Raw genomic sequence first — 12,440 nt, 5'->3', positions numbered from 1 at the left:
TAAAATACGAGCCACTAGTAATATTGCCCGCGTTTCGCACCATAACTGCCTCTAGTCATCTCCGTCTGTGACTGTAGCTCGTGGATCATAGACAAGGAAGATGACGCCCTGCCAGTCATCGAACGGATAACAGCTCACCCTGGCAAGTTTCAATTGGATTGACTTCAATCCCTTCAGAAAGATTCCCAGTTCATATCTGATATTCTTTCAGGCCTCCCTTTCCACGCTCGGTATTTCTCCAACTTAGTGCATTTTTTTGGTTCTCTTTTCTTTGCTTTTCTTTATTTCTTTACTTTTTTTAGAGCATAACCCAGTACTTCACCAATCCCCTACAACTTATTACAAGTCACCACAGTCCTCAAATCGATTTATCTGCTGTTGTCTTCTAACTTGTTTTCATAATGCTGTTATCCCGAAATGCAGCCAGGGCTCTCCGCAACATGGGTTTACAATTGCGACAATCTTCTTCCGCAAGTGCTGCAGGCCCGCGCCACCTGCTCTCTGTAGCAGACCTGACACCCTCTGAGTTTACAACACTTGTCCGCAATGCCTCGACACATAAACATGCCATGAAGTCTGGTTCGATACCAGAATCGCTTAACGGGTCACTGTCACGCAAAACTATCGCCATGATGTTTTCCAAACGAAGTACTCGAACCCGCGTTTCAACAGAGGCAGCGGTGGTCTCTATGGGCGGACACCCGATGTTTCTAGGGAAGGACGATATCCAGCTTGGCGTGAATGAGTCACTTTACGACACATCAGTAGTAATATCTTCGATGGTGTCCTGCATCGTGGCCCGGGTTGGCCCACATTCCGATATCGCGGAACTCTCCAAACACTCGACGGTGCCTGTCATCAACGCTCTCTGCGATACGTTCCACCCATTGCAAGCTATCGCCGATTTCCTGACTATCCATGAAGCTTTCCCGCCTCCGCAAAACGTTACTCCGTCGAATTCTAGTCTCGGCCTTGAGGGACGAAAAATTGCCTGGGTTGGAGATGCAAACAATGTTTTATTTGATATGGCAATCGGGGCTACCAAACTTGGCGTTGACATGGCTGTCGCGACGCCCAAGGGCTATGAAATGCCTTCGCATATTAAGGACCTTATCCAAAAAGCTCGAGGGGGAGTCAAGTCCCCAGGAAACATTACTCACACTTACATTCCGGAGGAAGCCGTCAAGGATGCAGACATTCTTGTGACAGACACTTGGGTGTCTATGGGACAGGAAATTGAGAAAGCAAAGCGAATCAAAGCTTTCGAAGGTTTCCAGATCACCTCTGATCTAGCAAAGCGTGGGGGTGCTAAAGAGGGCTGGCGATTCATGCATTGTCTTCCTCGACACCCCGAGGAGGTGAGCGACGAAGTGTTCTACGATAAGAGTCGGTCCCTGGTATTTCCCGAAGCAGAAAATCGATTGTGGGCAGCGATTTCAGCATTGGAAGCGTTTGTAGTCAACAGGGGCCAAATCCTATAACACATACCAGTCTTCCGAAATGAAAAGTAGCCGTTATACATTACTTAAATCCATCCACATTCTTCTGGAACCTTTTTGCGTGGCACAGGTTTCACCTATCCACTCCACTTTTCAACCTTTGTGTCCCTTCTCCGTAGGATTTTCTTCTCACTACAAACTTGATAGACGCAGTGAGTCATTGTCTTGCCGTTCCTGGCAATCCGAGCATCGAATGGCTGGGTTTTGGTTATATCACGTGACTATATCGAACATCCCGGCCGTCATCCATGGCTCTGGATCTGGATCAAGCGATGAATCTCGGTCAAACAATTTTCATTTCTGCATCGACTGGAGACCGAGCCTCCACTTGTACACTCGCTTCCTGTGGCCCGAGTAATTCATCCACCGGCCATAATCTGTCCGCTAGTTTCAGCATACTACAGACCACCCCTCAGGCGCCCATCAGGGTGTTATTCTTCTTTCCAAAATCATCGATCTTTTATAGCCAGGTTGTATTGTTTGTTTTATACTTTTCTGGTTCAATTATGGAGGTATGAGCACCAGCCAATGCATTCAAGTTCATAGCACTTTACATTGTTTGCTAAATCCAGAAAAGCCTTTATCGCAGTCTTACATACAGGGCTCTTTTCGTTCTCGTCGTTCCCATACCTCGCTTCATCATATCTCACTTGCACCATTGACGTCCAGATTTCCTCTTGATGGGGATGATGGACCTGATCCCGATTACATTTATTCAAACGATGACGAGCGGGAGCCCTCCCGACGATTCCCATATAGTCCTCACCATGCCACATCGTCTTACCTTGCCAGTGCTTCCGTGCCTGCAACACCGCCGATACTGTCTCGCAACACCTCATATACTAACCTCTCAAAACGAAAAACCACTCCAACATTGCCCCGAATGAGTCGTACAAAGTTGGACAAAATGGACTCGGAGCAAACTCGCCATCACCGCAGGTCTAAAAGTTCTACTACCTTGAGACCAAAATTATACAGCCCTGCTACCCACCAGGATTCTGAGTGGCTCCTGCGAGCGGGACTGGCGTTGTCGTCTTCCACCCGTGAAGAAAAGGGACAGAGTTGGCTTGTAAAGCGAGATAGCTCAACTAGTCTTGTATCCGAGGAAGTTCCAGATAAGGAGCGGCGACGCTACTCTCATCTTTCACATCGTAACTATAGTCGGAGACAGCGATCTGGACTATCAACGCCCGTTGCTCTCTCACGGCGGGCCTCCAATTCCCATATGGCCAGCAAATTTGGCAGCCGAGTAGACCTTTCTATGACAGCAGCCAGCCTCACTGAGCAAACCTCTGAAGATCGCGCTTCAATATCCGATGATTCTGTGGGACTTGTACCGGACTTTGTCGATGAGAGCCTACACAGCGAAATGGCCGCAATGTCCCCCGGCCACATTAGCCAGGTAAACACGCCAAGCCACGGAGGAGACCACAATTTCGATGACGGGGTATATCAGACCATATCGAGACGAAATTCCGCATTTGATTCCTCATATTCGGTGTCAACCTCAGAATTCTCGGATTCGGAAACAGACGATGAAGAGGAGGTGGATGAGGCTGAAATGAAACGTTTGACCCGTGAGCGCGGGTTGGGCCTTGGTAGATGGATAGATCGTCTAGTCGAATGGACTCTTTTTAGTGTAGAAGATGAGATCCCTGGTGTTACCGCCGAACCTTCTCGTCAACCTCGCCAGTTTGGTGATATTCAACACCAAAATTCTGTTGAAGAACCAAGCAACAATTCTAACCAGGATGAGGAGAGTTCAGAAACAGAAGGTGAAAATCAGCAGCAGGAGGCAGATGAAACTTCAGTGGTGCAGCTCATAGAAAATCCAGGTGATGAGGGTGGATGGTCTGATGTTGGCTGGCTGCTTCGTGTGGCGAAGAGCATCGCTTTTTAATATATGCACGGGAGGGCATCGTTGTTTTCTACTTTCCTTTGATTGTCCATTTCGAACTAATCATCCCTCCACTTCTTGGTATTTTATAATATCTCTTGCTCCGAACAGGGTGGTTTATAAATATCGGACCCCCTGGCGATATTACACAGTCTTTTCAGCCGATCAATGGGATCGGAGATTAAAATGATATGCGATTAAGATCGCCTTCTGGATATATGTACAGGCTTCTCTCCGCTGTTGAGACATTTCAAGCCTTAATGCAATTCACACCAGTTTACGAAACCTCCACGAAATTCCTCCACACAAATTTGATCATGCGGAAGAACAGGCAATAAATTGCCAAAAAAAAATTTCTCATCCTTCAATCCCCATTTTCCCTACAAGCCCTTGTTTTAAAATCGCCAACAGAACGCAGTTGGGATAGACACAGGCAGGTATGAATTGACTGCTCTTGCGCACGCAAGTCTTTAAAACTCAAATAACGTTACAGACAACTACATGCGAAACATTTTTTTACTCAACTTTTGGCTTGTGGATGATACATGTAACCATAAACCCCTGCGAAGGAGAGGAGATCCTGTACTACGGAGTACTTTCACAGCGAATTGGTCACACAGGACGTGAATTGGATATACGAACAAAGCCGATAAACACACAGTTTACAGATAATGCTTATGCAGGCCGCTCATCACTATTGCTTGGGAAAAAGCAAACACTGTTAGCCCAGAATGTGATTGGTTCAACCTTCAAGCTCGAAGTTGCGACCATGGGAGTTAAAAATCCTTTTCAACAATGAATACGGAGTATATCGCCGCCCTTCGCTCGCTGCTCCTGTCATCTAGAATGACAGCTGCTTAGGCAGCGCCGCCAGCACATCTGACGATGGCCTGGAAGACTAGATATTTCTATAGACAGCACATCACTTCTTTTTCAGACTTTCCTCACTTTTCCTGAGTGATCCTGCTCGAGTAGTGGCTCCAGCCATCCCTTCCAGGCAAACAGGCTAGTCATAAAAGGACGCCTGTTCCTCGACGCTATTCAGATCGACAAAATAATGGAGCCAAAAAAAACCGGCTTGTCCGTCAGACCCTTTTTATTTCTCCTGCGTGAGGCTCCCAAGAAAACTTTTCAACTGCTACCAGTCAGAATCGGGGGGCTTCAAAAGCAATCCCTCACTTGAAATTCTTAACTATTAACTAACCCCTGGTTTCCTCATGAGAAAAAGAAAATAAGGGGGAGGGGATAGCTCGCCAATGCTGTGCCACGGTACGCAGCCTAGGAGACAATCTCCTTTGTTATTATATACCATGGTGGTCAACCGCAGTCGCTTTCTCTTTTCTTTCCTGCTAATCGCTGCGCGATTTCAACGTCTTTGCTACTGCTCATTGACTTCTACCCTCTCTTCATGAATTGAAGCAGATGGTCCAATGGACCGCTTCCGACTATCCCTATCAGCTTCTATCGCTCTTCTTTCTCTAAGCCATTTCACCGCGGGTGCTGCTACCATCACTTCCACTACCACTGCCGGCATCGACCTTCCGCCAGAAGCGATAGGATATTATATTCATGACAGTCTGGGCACAGTCACAGGTATGTGCACACGAATTTCGTTAAATACTTGAGGTGAACCTGCCCAAAAGTCATGGACCTGTTTAACGCGAAGCCGCTCTGCAGCTGGGCTTATATCTTGCCCTGGATCTCTACACTGGGGAACATCAGGTGCCTATGGTTATTGTTGCCATCCCAGTAGAACTGAGAGTTGCGCACTCGCAACTGAATGTCGAGATGGTACAATAAAAGGCCCTGATCATACAAGTAGCTGGTAGGCCCTACATTACCCTTCAGGATCTCAAAAATATGCCTTCGCCGATATTAACCTGAGCGCTGCATTATCGTCCTCCTAGCGAAAATTGTGTTACAGTTTCTGTCTACGAATCAATACGTTTGGTGCCGCCATCCGTGAAATTTGTTCAATGTCTGAGTAATTGGCCGGCATTGACGCTGTATCGTCATCTCCCATCTCGAAAAACGACATCCATCGGTATAACTTCAATGCCACACAGTATGTATGGACAACGGCTCACCTTTTCCAATTTATAGATGCAACGATAACCACTTCGCCCGATGTGACAACAACTTCCACTTCATCCATAAAATCACCAGGCAGTATAACAGCTGCCCCGATTGCACCAAGCGGGCCCAACACCCCTACCTCGTCACCTGGGGACTTATCTGACAAATCTCCCGACGAAAAGAAATCAGAAGCAGCAAAAATATCCAGTATAATTATTGGAATAATTCTTTTTATCGCGATAGTCATTCTCGGACTCTTGCTCGGCCGTAGCAAGTGGAATAAGCCTGCGTCGCAGGATTCACTTAGCAAATTGCATGAAGCCGAGGGATCCAATGGACTTGTGCCGGCTCCGACTCGAAGAATAACATCAAGGCGCGGCTCGCAACGAAGCCATACATCGAGAGACGGGTTTATTTCTTTTGAGGACCTCAGCCCGTCTTGTAGGTATTCACCTGCACAGGAACTGCCCACCGTGGTTGAGGAGCGATATCAACAATTAAGCACCACTTCGAGCCCCATCAGTCCCTGCGTGAGTTTGCCCCGCTAGTCGATAAAAGGCGCTTTTATTCTACTTAACCCATTCTCATACGGCATAAATTTTCGCACTCACTTGGGCTCTTGTAAAGATGCACATGTATAGATAACGTCATAAGACCTGGGGTATGCAGTTGCTTTCGATATACACCGTTTGCTTACCGTTTCCTCAACAATTCGACAATATTGGAAACATTTGGCTCCTGATTAGTTAGCCTCTGGCTTTGCAGCGTCCGACGTACACATGAAGTGCGCACATGCTGTTTTTCCTAATATTTGATATTTGTTTCGGCTTTTTCTCGCTTGTCTAATCATTGGGGATTTCAACGAATGAGAAATATTTTATGTCCAATTACCAACGACTTGAATATATGTATATCTATATATTCACCGTACTACGCTTTTATACCCCTCTCTTCCATATACTTACTCTCATTGTTGGATGCCTTTGTCTGTTGTACATTAGACTGTACCATTTTTATGCTAGCAATGTGGCGAGAATATACTACTTGTATAAAAGGAAGCGGCCAAGCACAGTGGGACATACCGTCGCTCTTCTACTCGAATATAAGAGACAACCCACACAACCCTTTTCCTGACTTTACGACGAGATTGTGCTGCATTCGCAGGCTATATAGGGCCACGGTGGATACGGTTGATTCATCTCAGTGGACAAGGACCGATGGACTTGCTAAAAGCCTTCTTGGGGTCCAGCCGCGTTTACGAAACGGCATTGAAAGGACTTCTTCCCAGGCAGCAGGATGTTAGGATATGCATTTCCTTTGCGTCGAAGGCTAAATCGCAATATTGACCTCTCTTTCCGAGCGAGATATTAATACATATATTGGGTTATTAAATAAAATGAGTTATTTATTTACAGGGAAAAAAAAAAAAAAACCAAGTGCTCAGGGAAAGGAAATGGGTGAATAATAACTAGCAATGTATGTATCATAACAGGCAGGGAAATTTTTGTAGTTACATATTGCCGGAGCTCTATTTTCAATTAAGGACGATTCAAAACCTTTGCAAAAAAAATATCCTTTAAAGTGGGTAACTTCAGGACATCGTTGGTTCTGTTTGGTAAGAGAGAATACAAAGCGTTATGGAACCAGAAACTCGATATTTTGCAGCAGTTTCTCTCTTCTCATTTTCGCATCGAAGTTTTATCGATGCAATTTGCTGCTGCGGCAATCCTGGCCCTTTCACTAAGAGGGAGGGCGGTATGGGGCCAGCCAGAAGATGCGGTGTATTTTGTCAGCTGGGCGACTACGGTGGTGAGCTGCAAAAGATCCGTAGATGTATTGGGTCTACTAGGAAACTGGTTTCGACCCCGGAGGACACGCGCGTTCCCTAGCGAGTATACGGTATCGGTCCAAAAGATCAGTTTCTGCCACTCCAGGTTGATGCTGGAAGTTAAAATGGACAGCTAGGGCTTCTCCCACGATAGTGACAGCTAGAAAATGTTTCAGTTTCTTAGTTTTCACGATGGTATGGGAGGTAGAAAACAACAGGTAGATAGATAACAACAAGGGGAGAAGCTTATTTATTGAATGGAAGAGTTTAAAAAATATGGATGGCATGTTGCAGAGACTTACGTCGACTATAAAGCTTGGGAAGCTCCATAACAACCATTTCTTCATCACTTCTCTCCTTTGGCCAGGTATCAATATCGCTATCGAGTATATCGTCTGCCCAAATGGCAAGGACATTGATTCTTATTCGTTCGTTATCCATGTTCCAGGGGAGATTAAATTTGTAAAGGTCAAGCTGATTTTTCTCCAAGTTTTCTAAAAATGAATAGTGCTGCTGGGCGGCGATGGCCCAACTAGTATAGGTATCGCCCCATACTTCATATTTGAGGTGCGTCACCGGGGTTCGAACAATAGCTTTGTCGTCTTTCACACGCAACCACCGATGGCCTTTAGCGGGCGGGGCGGCATCCAGGGCCCATTCAAACTTATCAGGTCCTTCCCAGTGCGGGTGATCAGAAGGTTTCCATGATTTATTATCGCTGACCTTTGTGGATGGTTTGCCATTGGCCAATTCAGGGAAATACGGATGGAGAGCGCCAACATGGTAGTGGATGAAGCTCAATGGGGGATTGTTGATGATGTTTGCTGAGACTGCGAAATCGTTGGGGTGCTTTAATTTCCGGTCAACGATTCGAGGAATGGTATCGTCGGCTAACCAAACCTAGAGAGCCATGGCGAGGAAACCATCAGCAACTGCTACCAGCCCGTCGGCATTGACCTTCAAGAAGAAGAGGGAATAAATAAGACTTTCTCCCTACTCACCACATCATCATCTATTTTAACGTATATCTTTCCCCTCTCGAGATGCTTCCAGATTTGTCTGAACTCTGGGCCTCGAACCTTTCTCCCAAGATCCAGCTTTCTGTGTCGTGGAGAGCTGGCCAGGATTTCATCGAGATACCTCAGATCATCTTCATTTTCGGTATTGACAACCCATAATACTTCATCCAACCATCCATTATTGTCGGCCAAATTGCGCTGTTGTGAGCGACCGTGCTGTCAGTCTAAGCCCCAAACGAATCGTGGTACACACAGCCTATTTATATCTCTGCAATAGAAGAAGAGATTTCATACCTCCACATAGCAGCGCATTGCCTCGACACGATCCCGACGGCCATAGAATACAAAGCCGCTAATGATAATATTCTCAGGTTTGATGAATTCGGTTTCACTCGCATTCACATTTCCCGGCAGATGGAAAGGATTTATCTGTGCAGTTCTGGTTGAATCCTTTGGTCCTGAACTTCGGGCCCTGTAAAGGGTGTTCGTGAGGAGGAATACATTGAGGAGCGACAGGGCAACGAGGGCGTACAACGTGGATCTCTTCTTGAAGTTCGACACTATCGATTCGCGGTAGTTGGATTTATTCAAGTTATTGGACAAGGGAATGCTAGTCGTCATTGCTCTAGGGGCACCCTTCGTGCTCCGGCTCTTTCACGGAATGACAGTGAGATGAATCAAAATAACGGACGTTCATTCGCATCGCCTTACTATACGATTCCCTAATAACGGGACGACGCGAAATGGTCGACAGTTAAGGAGGTCCAAAACTATCATTGAGCCCTTAAACTAGCGCACCAACTATCACACGAAGCTCACTTGGCATAATCAGGCTTGCATGGAAACCCTGATTCGCCGTAGGGCTCAAAGAAGGCGCAAAGCCCGCGGCTGAGGCTAACTAGTTTACTACGCATAGGTTAGGCGACAATTCCTCCAATAAATTCGTTTAGCGAATTGACATCAAGATTCCATGGAGCGTGGCGACTTGGAGGCATTACTCGGTATATTGATAAAAACTGTGGACTTTGGTTAAGCTACTCAAGCAAATGAGAAGAGGAAAATGGAGTGTTTATCTGATTAAATGTACCTATAACTAATTATTTTAGTCAAAATGCGTAAATACCAAGGTGTTTCCGGTGTCAGGAATTATCACGGAAGCTATGCGCGGTATGAGACGTTGAAATGAATCCGTATGAGACCTAGGTCTAAGACCTCAATCTTGGCTCTAGAATACCAGTAACAGGGGCATACACAGTAAATGAAACTTTAACTGTCTCGCGAGTGTGAAGTTATGCCCTTGGGCAATATTTACGTATAGATCCGAGTGGGATTATAAAATTCAACCGAGATGTTGCTGCCTCCCCGAGCAATCATGCAAGCACAACATTTAGGGGAGCTTCTGACCAAAGAAAGGGTGACACACAATATTATTGGGAAAATTATGTTTATGCGTAGTTACTCTTGTTTGTGCCGCCTGCGCTCTCGAAGGACCACTGACAGAAGAGGTGATTTTGAATGAAGATGGCTGATACGGCGAGAAATCTAAGCTTTAGATTTTATTTGTCCGGAGTCGCTGGACGAGACATGAGATTTCCTGGCTTCAAGTGCTTTTCCGCTCAGAGGCAGCCAAGGAAGAAGACAGCCCAAATCTTTCATTCATTAGACATTCCAGGTCAATTTTTTTTTTATGGAGACTTGGCCAAGTTCCTCCAACGCTTCGATAGATGCATACACGTCAATTGAGGTATCAGTCGAGACTAATGAAGCTATATATATGAATCGGCTATATATATAACAAGTTGACCGAGGTATGAACATTGTAGACGGGAGACCGTGTTCATGTTCTTACAGCTCTTCCAGGGTATCGGGTGTTCTATCACATTTCCATGGGGGATTGTAAAGCCAGGAACCAGAAATCGGGGTAAAATGCCCTTGGTTGTCAAATACTTTTTACCATCGGAACGATAGATGGAAATGAAATTTCTCAGTTCATTTATACATGAAATATAGACAAATATGTTTTTTCCTTCTTTGAGAAAGCAGTCAGGGATTATGTAGTGCAAAAGGCATTGTCTTGACGGAATAAAATGGAACTAGAAACAAAAACAGAAACAACAAGATTGTTCCTTCAACCCATATGCTGCTTGTGACCTGGATTTTGTTTCCTTGAAAAGGGTTTCCAAGACAAAAAGAGGTTTGCAATGGGGAAGGGTGGGTTGTAAGACACAAGTTGAGCGGCACTTAGGAGAATGGGACGAAACGGACTACTGGCCTAACAACAAAAGCGGAATCAGCTGAACACGCATGTCGGGGTGGTAGTATCCATAGAGGATATATGTTTATGTAGGTACACGTTTAATGATTGTAAATGGGAAGTGTCATCAATGTAAACGACAAGCAAATATAAAGATGAGGGAATTGAAAGTGGATGCTGCGAAAGGGATTGGCACGCTGGATATTCACGAGAGAAAAGAATAAAATCAAAAGTAGAAAATAGAAATAGAGAAGGGAAGAGGGCTGGCTGTAGAGAGTAAAGGAAAATAAAGGGGAGGGAATAAAAGCTCCCGAAGATTTGTTATTCCAGGCATGTAGAACATGGAATGGTATTGCAAGAAGCGACCTTGATCAATAATGATGGGAACACAGAAGATCACATGAAAATGAAAATAAACGCCAGGAGTGGGCTATGTGTAACTCTAATTCCATGTGCGGTGGGTATCGTAGCCGTGTCGTTAAGATGAAAGAAAAAGAGAAACGGAAAATGTTATGTTCCGCTGGGGGAAGGGGCTTATTTACCACAAGAAATTGCTTCAAAAAAGACGGGAGGATCTAAAATGTAGAACAAGATAGCCAAAAATAAGGTATTCTGTCCTGTACAGTGAGAGACGCGGCGAATTCTGATCACCAGCGGCCGACCTTCAGTGGCATACCACTGCCGTAAGTGCCAGAAAGGAGCTGCTGGCGTATCGATGAAGCATCCACTCCCTGATTATTAGACAAATCCTGATTGGTCCCCATCCAACCAAGGTTAGAACTCAGAACGTCGACGGCGTCCTGAAGTTTCCCTCCGGCTGTCTGGTTGTGCTTTGAAAGTTTTTCATCCCATCCGCCATATTGCAACTGGATGCCGCCGCCACGTTTCCCAGCTTCCCGAATAACCAGTATCCACGCTTTAGCCATTTCCTCATAGGCGGCATCTTTCTCTAAGTTGTTTTGTGGCGTGTCCCACCTGGGGAGTCGATGTAGAATCTCAGTGGCACCGTCAAGGTAACTTAAGGCCGTCGAAGTCTGGGATTCGTTGGGTGGTAGAAAGTGAGGTGTGAAATCACTCAAGGCGTCGAGGAGGTTGACAATATGCTGGCGGACGCGGTTATATGCATAATCTGAAGAGGAATTCCCTCCAAGAGGGATAGAAGAATGGAGGGCTGATTGGTAGTTGTTTAGAACCTGTAGGGCAGAGCTAACGCTTGGTCGAGGAGCGGTATGTACCACTTCCGTTGCAAGCTCTGGGTGTCTGTCACACATTGACCGTAAGACGGAACGAAGGGCATCGGTATCCAGCGTCTCCAACAGGCGGGATAAAGATAAGGGGCGACCCGAAATATTTGGTCTCGATCGTTTGATCTGACGAGAGGCAGGTAGTGGCCTCGGGGGAAATGCTGGGGAGTTCGAAGGAGAAGCGGACATTCGAGTGTCATGGTCGCTTGGGAGGTAATCATCCTCAGCTTTTCGTTTTCTGTTGCCACTAGGATTGGTAGAGGACACTGGCAAGCACACATAGGTCAGCATATACGCAACTACGCTTATTGTCGTTTAAGAGGAGCTCACTGGACCGGGAGGGAGAGAGTCGGCAGTGCTCGTAGAAGTGTGGTGGAACAGGGGGTGTTGCCAGCAGGCTATTCATATTGGGAAGAAGCAGGGAGGAGACGCAAGAGGGAATGCCAGCAACGAACGGCAAGACGAGTACTATATTTGGACACTGATATCAGAGAGGGAGGCGCGGATGCATATGTTAGAGACAGAGTAGTCAGGAGAGGATATGAACGAGAAGAGAGCTGCAAATGGAGGAGGAAGAAGCAGATGAGGTTGAAGGTTGAAGGTTGGAATGAAGAAGTTGAGGA

General features: G+C 46.0%; 5 protein-coding genes across 5 annotated transcripts; 3 read left to right on the top strand and 2 right to left on the bottom strand.

The window, feature by feature from the left end:
• Positions 1-108: 108 nt before the first annotated feature.
• HCBG_02349 (ornithine carbamoyltransferase) lies at positions 109-1,549 on the top strand (the record flags this gene model as incomplete). The annotated part of the gene is made up of 1 exon (XM_045429398.1): positions 109-1,549. One exon carries the CDS (start codon positions 402-404, stop codon positions 1,479-1,481), a length of 1,080 nt encoding a protein of 359 aa, XP_045289293.1.
• A 456-nt stretch (positions 1,550-2,005) lies between these two features.
• On the top strand, positions 2,006-3,399 carry HCBG_02348 (uncharacterized protein; the record flags this gene model as incomplete). The annotated part of the gene is made up of 2 exons (XM_045429397.1): positions 2,006-2,011; positions 2,101-3,399. 2 exons carry the CDS (start codon positions 2,006-2,008, stop codon positions 3,397-3,399), a joined length of 1,305 nt encoding a protein of 434 aa, XP_045289292.1.
• A 1,427-nt stretch (positions 3,400-4,826) lies between these two features.
• Positions 4,827-6,775, top strand: HCBG_02347 (uncharacterized protein; the record flags this gene model as incomplete). The annotated part of the gene is made up of 6 exons (XM_045429396.1): positions 4,827-4,989; positions 5,119-5,221; positions 5,304-5,461; positions 5,500-6,002; positions 6,142-6,217; positions 6,528-6,775. The coding sequence occupies 6 exons, from the start codon at positions 4,827-4,829 to the stop codon at positions 6,773-6,775; spliced, it is 1,251 nt and encodes a 416-aa protein (XP_045289291.1).
• A 376-nt stretch (positions 6,776-7,151) lies between these two features.
• HCBG_02346 (uncharacterized protein) lies at positions 7,152-8,940 on the bottom strand (the record flags this gene model as incomplete). The annotated part of the gene is made up of 3 exons (XM_045429395.1): positions 7,152-7,357; positions 7,603-8,200; positions 8,614-8,940. 3 exons carry the CDS (start codon positions 8,938-8,940, stop codon positions 7,152-7,154), a joined length of 1,131 nt encoding a protein of 376 aa, XP_045289290.1.
• Positions 8,941-10,286: 1,346 nt separating this feature from the next.
• On the bottom strand, positions 10,287-12,400 carry HCBG_02345 (nuclear envelope protein Cut8; the record flags this gene model as incomplete). The annotated part of the gene is made up of 2 exons (XM_045429394.1): positions 10,287-12,083; positions 12,148-12,400. 2 exons carry the CDS (start codon positions 12,221-12,223, stop codon positions 11,221-11,223), a joined length of 939 nt encoding a protein of 312 aa, XP_045289289.1.
• Positions 12,401-12,440: the final 40 nt, after the last annotated feature.

The sequence above is a fragment of the Histoplasma capsulatum genome (genome assembly GCF_000150115.1).
Source record: "Histoplasma capsulatum G186AR genomic scaffold supercont2.3, whole genome shotgun sequence".
Lineage (NCBI taxonomy): Eukaryota > Fungi > Ascomycota > Eurotiomycetes > Onygenales > Ajellomycetaceae > Histoplasma > Histoplasma capsulatum.
This window is presented reverse-complemented; position numbering and strand designations above follow the sequence as displayed.